We start from the raw sequence: 9,859 nt of genomic DNA on the forward strand, positions 1-9,859 counted from the left end.
ACGCACGTCCTACGCCAAACACCAATCAAGGCCTGCCTCGTCCCCAGGTGTCCTCCTCCTTGGTCGTGCACGGTTCGCTTGGCGTTGTGGGCCTAATGCGGCTCGCTCCCTAACTATCAACCCCGCACTCCCTGTTTTCCCGCCTTACCGCCTCAACCGATAAGTACCTGGAGACGAGGCAGAAAAAAGGCCATTGTGGGCCTGTTCTTTGTAGAACGTTTGGTTTGTGTAAGAAGACACTTACCACTTCCTACACCTTCGTGTTTGTAGAAAACTTGATGATCACTACTAAACTCAAAGCACTCAAGCTCTACTCTTCCAGACATGTGACTTGGTTCAGGAATGGGAAGAAACAACTCTGCAACAAGCTTGTTTTGTATACCAGATTCCATCAGCTGGAAGAGAAAAATAGCATAATAAAATGGCAATGGTTAACTACACCACAGTCGTTTTTTACGTTTGGATAACAAATTTGAATACATTCATTCTCAATAAATTACAGCAATTAAACAATCTGCATCAAGAAAACTGAAAAAGATATAACCCAGATAAGACATTTATTTACCATACCAACCTACCTCCATAATTGAGGATTACTGGTTGGGTGAAAATGAAAATTCCCAACGTAATTTTTTACCAAAGAGATTTGGTAAGCGTCGACACTAACAGTCTCTTAAATAGATAGGTACCCTGCGCAGCGTTAATTATAGTGAAAAGTTTCACAGCGTTGAATTTGTCAGTTTTTCATTAACTATTAGTTTCTTGTCATCTCACAAATAACCCTTTTCCACCACTAAAAAGCAACGCAATAACTAAGAAACACATTGAAAATACATGTAACAACACTTGAGATCCCAATGAAACGGTTTAGAGCTACTGACAAAGAAGGCCATGTAATTTAACTACAAAGTGCATTACTACACGTTGAACGGTAGATGTCATTTCAAACCTCGCATTACGGTACAGGAAATATGAATCAAGCCACAAAATATATCACCTGGAGTTTGATGGTGTCTGGCCACTGGACAATCTGAATGTTGTGTATCTCACCAAAGTGAATCGTAAAGTCAGCCGCTAGTCTCCTAAACAAGACAACACAATAAAGAAACAACACTGTCAAAATATAACCACGATAAACAGGTCGGCAATGAAGTGCAGCTCATACTAGAGCAAATCTACGATTGCAGTTTGAAGGCAAGTGGGAATTTCAAAGTCTCGATTCTTCTTATTAATTGAAAGACAAAGTTTTAGTTTGGGGGATTTGTGGTTCATCAAGACAGTGTCCCTCAGGTGATAATTTCCAGTTTGTATTCTCAAATTTATTAATAATGTAGGGAGGGAAAGTAAATATATATGCAGACGCTCTTTGGGCTCGTCACGCGTTCCTGGTGGGGAAGGAATGCGTGACAAGTCCAAAGTAGTAGGAGGCTAGGGGGAAAGTAGATACTGATCCCTCTTGGGAATTACTACATGTAGCTTACTAAGAAAGCCCACTTACTTGACGATCGTTCTGGACACCTCTTTGCCATTAAACAAAACCTTAACGAATGCTGACCAATTCTGCATTTCTGTGCGCCTCTGTTTCTCAGGCCTGAATGGTCAAAAGAAGAAGACAACAATCACAAATAGCATCAAAACTTGACTATGTGTGTTGTGTGTCCAGTGTATGGGGTATGGTACGATAGTATGTGAACGAATACAAGAACAAATACCACAAAAAAGAGCTTTGTCTGTTCTAGTCCCAGTAATCTGGAGAGGATAATGCATTAGTAAGATTACTACTCATGTCCTATGGATTATAGTTTACTGCACGTTAGAAACTCGTCATAACTCTAACATAATGGTCAAACAAGAATATTTCCAAACGTACCTTGTGACCTGATCTATAGGGGTAACATTAGCAGTCATCTGAAGTTCAGGGATAAGAATAGGCTCTCCTGGAAAGACAAATTGATCAATGACTTCACCATAAACCATACATACATAGCTTTTTGTTAAGGCAGGCCTCGTAGGGCAACTATAAAGGCTGGTGTGGACCTGCCATTAAATGATACATTAACAAAACATATAACTATTAATGAAAAAGAAATATAAAAGAAGAATTAAAAATATATGAAGTCAGAATCATTGGAATTAATCAAGCAGGCCTCTTTCTCAAACTGGATTAGGTCTATAGATCTAGAGACACGTTTAAGACTTGCTTGAAAAGCTGTAAGGAGGCAGCGTTTCTGATGTTTCTCGGGATTGAGTTCCATACAATAGGGCCCCGATATCTCACGCTGTTTCTTCCAAGTAAACTATTGTAACGTATTAGAGCCCGGTACAATGAACAGGCGGTATAATTAAACAGATCACCTAAATAATGTATTATTACCGAGCTTAAAATTTACCATCTTTATTATTTACTACACACTTGATGATTTCGACATTGCTGATCCTAGCAGTATGCAGGACACGTGTCGCATATGCTCACAACGAGTCTCTCGTAGCTAAGTTGGTTAGAGCGCCCAACCGGTATCTGGGAGGCCATGCGTTCGATTACCGTCGGGGACTCGGAATTCTTTGTCCCATGCTCGTGTCATGTTGAACACTTCATCCTTATTAATGTATTACCTGGAGCCCGTCTCTTTAGCACAGCATTTTCTTTTAATTTCTCGTACTCAGTAACTTCATCAAACTTTGGTGGCCGTGTGGGCCGAGGAGGAACTGAGGAATACAACAGCAGCACAATGAACTTATTAATTTCACGAATTTTTCAGATGCCCATTTTTTTTTCTGTTTGAAAGTTACGAGAAGATAAAATCATTCCTTTATAGCTTTCAATGGCATAATTACATTCTACACGTCCATTTACGGTAAACAAGGTTCCACTGTACCTCGAATTCGCCTTTCAGACAATTTTAAATTGTACACACGTAAGTGGCATTTATAAGGGAATTATGAAGTGCGGTCAAGAGTTCTTTTCGTTTTCTTTTTTTTTAAGGTAACTACAAACATTCCACAATACATTACTTACAAAGAACTTCATACAATACATTACTTACAATGGTCTTTTACAATACATTATAACCTTTACTTAAAACAAACAATGAAGAAAAAAACAATGTCAGGTAACATTATTACCAACCGGTAATTACGATACATACTTACAATAAACTACCTACAATATACTTTTTACAACATGTGGTCAAAACTAATTTTGCAGTGGTATAAATGTACGCCTCAGTGAAGATACTAAAATTAACAAAACTAACAATCGTACATGTAGCCCTTTTATTTTTCAATAAACTTTAAAAAATAATGAATTCACTTACGTCCATCTGTTCCATCTTCTTCATTGATAAGGCTAGACTCCTGTCCTTCTTGGCGTGCCCTTTTCTGCTAAACAAAGGCAAGATCATTAAAAATTTACATGCATGGACAATATAAAGTTAAAAACAAAAATAATCTGTATTATATTGTTTACCCTTCTCTTGGCCTCTTTTTTCCATTCTTTTAATTCTTCCTCATACTCGGCTTGTTTGTCTTGGTATTCTGCATCAAATTCCTCCCTGAAGAGTACAAGAGTTCAAATGTTATTATTTAACTATCAAGTTTGTTCTACCAACAACTATAGCTTTCTTAAGGTCAGGGTCATGATTATTATCTTGAGTTAACTCCTCAATAACTGGTATTTTAAAACCTCATAACAGAATGTCTTTGCCAGGAAAAAGTATCTCATCACTGTATTGTACCCACTTGAGGTAATACCAGTATATAATGTGGTATTTGGCTCAGATCGAACAAACAAACAAACAAACAAACATGTAATCTACCTGTACATTTATCAGAAATATATTTTTCTTACTTTCTTTGCTGTAGTTCCTCAGCCAGCTCTTCCTCAAACAAAGCTTCGTCCTCTTCTTTGTTTGTTTCTTCTCTACAATGCAAATAGAAAACCAATGAAATAAAGATAACAAGATAACAAGCAACCCAGACCATAAGTATTTCTATCCCCCCATGAATGTGATACTAGTCCACTGCAGGCTTACCCACCAGCATTAAATTCGCTGATACCCATTCAAACAAATGGCGGAGAGAGGAACTGTGAGACTTAAGTATCTTGCTGAACACAACACAATGACCCCAGACAGGGCTTGAACCCTGATCCCTTGATCCAGTGTCTAGCGTGCTAACCATCAAGCCTCCACACCTCCATCTTTGAAAAATGAAAGAACTTTATAGAAGGCTTTGAAGCAAATTAACATGGATGGTGCAGAAAAGTGAAGCAGTACTAATACCTTCTGACAGCCAGTTTCAACTGTGTGTTTACATATCCTTGAGATTCCCTTAGGGTCTTAATTTCTCGCCAGCACCTGGAAACAAGTTTATAAAAATATGTATATTTCATCATCAAAGCTACTGCAATAATAGCAATTTGCAAAATAGATCACAAACTGTGACATTGCCGCAGAGTAAACTCAAACCTTACTTCAACATGTTCTTGAGTAAACCTCTGTCACCATAATCTTCCACATCTCGTAGTTTTCTTGTTTGTCTGTAAACAGAAAAGAGTAAAATCATAATAAGCCCAAGAATGCAGACTCCACTTCCCCTAAGTTATACATCTAAGATTCCAGTGAAGAAAATAACAAACAAACAAGCAATACTTATGACAAAGTATGACTGAGAACAATGTACAATAATTATAGTGTCTGATTTGGTGTAGTTGATCCCAAATTTCTGTTTATGAGTACCTACATGTACCAATCCGAGACATTACATGTATTTTTGTAGCACATGTGTTTTTGATCAAATTTCGTGAGACCCCTTTCTTGTGGGAGACAGTATTGAGCCTAAAACAAGAGGCACCTGTTTCCTCTGGATAAGTTATTTTCACTGATAGAACAATGGAAGTTAAATTCGTGAGAATAAAATAAAAATAAAATTACATTACAAGAAGAATTCCAAAAAGAATAAGGAAAGTGTTGCAAATTGCAGCATTATTGCAGCAATTAACTGTCATGTAAATATAAACTTCCAGGAATAATAAACTAACAGATCTAATGCATTGATTTGTTGCTACTATAATAATTTATTTTGAAGGAACCGAATGGAAGAAGCTAACTATAACTTGGAAACCATTTTAATGGTGTTTTAACTTTAAAGACTACACTGTATATGAGTTTTTTTCTGAAGGCAGCCCTTACTGTAGCACACATTTCTTTTATTGGTCAAACACCTAAAAAGTAGTAAATAGAAACTTTACATGTACACTGTATGCTACAAAAGAAATAAAAAAATCTTTGTACCTGATTTGACCTTTGTACTCCTTAATTCTCTTATTTGTGTCGGCAACTGAAATTGCTCTAGTTTTTCCTTTCCCCTGCGTGTTCCAAAGAAATAAATGTAACTATTAAATGCAAAAATACAATAGTTTAAAACTTGTAGGCGAGATACACTGACAAAAAATTGATGAGCATTACTTTTGTCCATGCTTTCCCTACAGCACGAATTACTCCATAATAGAAATACGATTGAACCTCTTTAAAAGGGTTATGTCTTGTAATTTTAGGCAATTTTGGTACTGACCAATTGTTCATAGAACTAACTGAAATATCACAATAACGGTTCAAAACTGTAGAAGAACTCAAAATGAACACAGAAAGGCCAAAACAGGGCATGGATGGGCAAAATTTGAGAAGATTAAAATGGATTGCGTTGGGGTAAACTTGAAAAACGTTGGCCCGACTTTTTTCAAATTTATCTCAGTTTGTGTAAAAGTGTCATTTACAATGCTCAAAAATCATCCTTGTTTGTTTTGTGGTCGTGATTTTGCCAATAAAAGACTTTTGCTCTACCAATTTTAAGTTAAGAGCTCTTAATTAACGAGAATAAATAGAATTACCTAAAATACTGTGACCTAGCCTCTTTAATATGGACACCACAGGTGCAGAGCTGAGTGTCTGTATTATGGAGATGTCTGTATTATATAGGTTGAGATTATATGAATTCCGATTTGTCTGAGATGGAGTGAACTGTCCATAAAGGTGTAAATTTTATAGAGGTGTCCGAAAGGAGAATTTCATCTGTATTTCAAGTCATATGCAGGTCACCAGAAAGAAAAAAAAAATTTCCAAAGGAAAACTACACTTCTTTATAACACGCAGTAATTCTACCGCTATGAATTACTGCATGGCAATGCAAGATGCCAGATAGGAAATTTCTTGATTCTGTTACTTGGAAGTGAGCATGTTTAATCAAAGAACCAGCTGCATTTCATATAAAGTACCAAAACTATGCTATCTGCAAGTTTTCTATGAATCATTCACTTTGAACATAAATGAGTTTCATGTCATATATCAAACACAAGATACAGTGTTTCATCGGGATATCCAAACACCGACAATAGAGTTGAAAATACAATGGGCAGGGGGGTATTTTTGATGAAATTTGATGTGTTTGGATAGCAGAGAAACATTGTCTTAAGTGTTTGGTATATCTTCTCAATCAAAACAAAAACTACAGAGTAAAGGTAAAAAAATAAAATCGTAAAACTCTATGCTAATTAGGACCGGGTATCAAAACCTCCTTTATGATTACGATTTTCTTTGTTTTAACTTGAAAAATGGCTAATGAGTTTAAGAACATTTATATAAAATCATGACAATCAAGGATTGGATCAAAGAGTGATACAAAATACATATGCATCTTTGCTTTGTCTGATTCATGTTTTTTTCTTATAACACTGTACTGATAAAATCTTTATCCAGTATGGTTAATTTTTTTTTTCTCAAAAATAATCCACATCCTATAAATATGACCAGTCTAATAGAAGTAAATGTGATTAAATTGCATCATGCACAGTTTACTCCTGGATGTAAATAAAATAACAAGTATGAAATTACTACAAACAATGCAAAGTAAGCCGTCTCACCACTTTTTCGGCATTTTCTTGAAGCTGTTGAAGGGCAATCTTTAATGCTGCCAGCTAAAAAAGTGGGTACCATAAACAATAATATTACCGTTAACATTTTGTTTGTTTTCTTTGCTAGGGAGATAAGCATGAAAACAAATGACTTGTATTCACAACACACACCTTTAGCCTTGTCTACAAAGTGCAAACAAGTCTGTAAAGTTCCTCATCAATAAATTCTCAAAGCAGCAAAGGTGAAAAGAATATCCACATAAAAGCAGCGGAGGTGACAAAGGACTAATGGGAATAGACCTTTCCCACATTATGCTTTGATGCCCGCAATTAAAGAATGGTTTCAAGTCGAGGCCTGGGTAGACATTTCCTGCATTATGCTTCAATGCCCGTAAAAAGTGTTTTTCAAGTCCTGTATTAGTGTACCTGTACCTCAACTTGAAAACCAGTGTTTTCATTCACTGGAACAAATCCAGGAAAGGTCTATTGGCTGAAGTCAAGGTTTGGAGGTGAAGTTTGAACATCATACTGCTGCCTTATGTATATGGCATATTATACAGGCTTGACAGGGGAAACTAGACGCTGAATGCAAAATTAAAGTAAAATGGGCCACAATGGGCTTTACACAGGTCAACCATAATGTGAATCAACATTCCGAAACAAGGTATTTTTACTAATTAGACACAGTAGAAAACGTGAGGAGTTTACAACACCTTGTCAGAAAAGTGAGAAGACAGTGCCTTTCTTCTCCTCTCTGTGTATTGCTTGTAGAACTGCTGCAACCTTGAGGCCAACACATGTTCTTTGCTGAAGAGTGGATGATGAGTAAAGGTGAGTGTAGATAAGTCAACATCTAGCTGAAATTGAGCTGCTTCTTCATCTGTGGAAAATAAACAAATTTAATTGTTTAATGGACATCAGTGCACACATAAATGCTACAAAAAGAAAAGAAACACATTGAGTAGCTTTCACATTGATGCATGGCAATAAAATTTGTAAAAGTGATTTAAATCACTGTGTAAAATGTAAATTAACATCTAACTGCTATATATATTGACACTTGTGAATAAGAACGGTGAGTACTACTGAGCCATTGGGTTGGTGTTGATTAAACTTTTAGTTCTAATCAGCATCTTCTGTTCACATGAAAACAATATTTATGTTGTGGTTTCAAATACTCTTATCTTTGGTTTAAAAAGTTTTCAAACCAGTTTGGTTTTTATTTCCTTTTGTTTCAGATTATGGCAATGAATAGGAGACAATGAAAAATACAAATCAAACTGGTTTTAAAAATACAAACCAAAGATAAATTCAAACTGTGGAAACATACATACACCTACCAGTTGTATTGATAAACTTGCCATCAAATGGCTCCATGTGAGACTACAAAGAGAGTGAGAAATACCATTTAGGCCACACAACATAAGGAGAGTCCACAAAGTATGCAAACTATATTGATGTTCAGTTTACTAATAAATGGCTAACATGACTGGTGAAGTTGTCCGCTGACACATCATGGCTGCTGATCGCAGACCAAAGGGAGGGGCGATGTCAAAATAGAGAAAAGTGTATCTTTTGGGATACACTAGCTGGACTTTCAAACTTCAGAAAATTTTAGTGAACGAAATGTTATTATTCGAATTTATGAGCCGCTGTTGCCTTCTCGAAAATTGTAGCTGGCCTTTTTTCGTGCCCAAAACGACTTTTTTTTTCTCTCCAAAAACAACAGGCATTACTTTTCCCATGTCACAAAAGTTTGAGCTAAAGAAATCTCCAGTTTTTCATCACACTTAAATCCGAAAATCGTAGGCGATTATAGGTCCTTTGAACAGATATACACCGAAATGGTCTGTTGGTTGCTCCTGCATTCTGGAGTCAAGCATTCTGCAAAGTTGTTTTGCTTCATTTTTTTAACCTGCCACCAACTTTCAACAAATAATGAAAGCATAAAGGAACAAATAATATCTATTTGAATAAAATAAATTAATTTCATCTCATTTGCATTTATTACAATTTTCGAATGGCTTTTCGTGTACACTACATGAGGCACAAGCGCCGAGAAGACCTTTTGTTCACACTACATGAAGTATGAGAGGAAACTGCTGTCTGTGTTAATGCGGGCACGAGTTGAATCGCAGTCATTGACACGATCGAAGAATACGATCTTTTTCACTTCACGGCCTTCACGGATGGATTTAAACCTTCTGAATGGAGCCACTTTGCTTTATAAACCATACAACAACACAAGAAAGCCACGAATTAAAGGAAATTTATTGTGTCGCTTTTTTCATCGCTAATTTGAAACTCAGAAAAGGGGTAGCCGACTCGATAGGTTTTTTTCTTGTCGCCCGAAAGTAACATGTTGTTTGATTGTTTTTGACAGGTATAATAGCGACCTTTAGATTGGACTACGAGTACGAGATTGAGTACGAGTGCGAGTTTTCAAACCAAATTCGTGTGCCACCTATAGTCACTAATCACACCAATCTTATCCCTAACGTTTATTTATGTGTTCGTCAGCAACAGGATAGAGTTATAGTTTGGAGAATATAATTGTGTGGAAATTCCAAAGTCGTACTCGATCTCGTACTCGTAGTCAAATCTGAAGGTCGCTAATGAGGAAATTATGTTCAGCTGCGGAACACAACCAAGCATTTTATATGAAGAAGATCTGGGAAGAGTGGTTGCTTAAAACTTCCTGTTTGTGTTCTGTGTGTTTCTCATCAAACTATTTTAAGTGCTATTGATATTGCCTCTTTGTACGGTATATATTTGTCTTGACGTAGTTGCTGTTTATGTGTGTATAGTGTTGGGTGGTCAGGCGGTAAAGATAATCAAAGATAACTATGAGTTAATGAGTATGTGAAAAACAATTAAATCGCTTTCTACCACATCATGCAGAACTAAACACTTTAATAGTCAAGTTCATTCTGGGAAAAAAAGTCTATCTGT

The 9,859-nt window shown here is 36.3% G+C and overlaps 1 protein-coding gene across 1 annotated transcript; it reads right to left on the reverse strand.

Moving 5' to 3' along the window:
- Positions 1 to 244: 244 nt before the first annotated feature.
- On the reverse strand, positions 245 to 8,334 carry LOC144641043 (coiled-coil and C2 domain-containing protein 2A-like; the record flags this gene model as incomplete). The annotated part of the gene is made up of 14 exons (XM_078500102.1): positions 8,248 to 8,334; positions 7,621 to 7,787; positions 6,917 to 6,970; positions 5,292 to 5,365; positions 4,472 to 4,537; positions 4,281 to 4,355; positions 3,848 to 3,919; positions 3,467 to 3,551; positions 3,315 to 3,378; positions 2,614 to 2,706; positions 1,871 to 1,937; positions 1,499 to 1,591; positions 998 to 1,082; positions 245 to 395 (listed from the first exon to the last, which is right to left on the reverse strand). Coding segments are annotated over exons 1-14 (1,183 nt in total), but the record flags the coding sequence as incomplete, so codon positions are not given.
- Positions 8,335 to 9,859: the final 1,525 nt, after the last annotated feature.

The sequence above is a fragment of the Oculina patagonica genome, unplaced genomic scaffold (genome assembly GCF_052425735.1).
Source record: "Oculina patagonica isolate OP01 unplaced genomic scaffold, crgOcupat unplaced634, whole genome shotgun sequence".
Lineage (NCBI taxonomy): Eukaryota > Metazoa > Cnidaria > Anthozoa > Scleractinia > Oculinidae > Oculina > Oculina patagonica.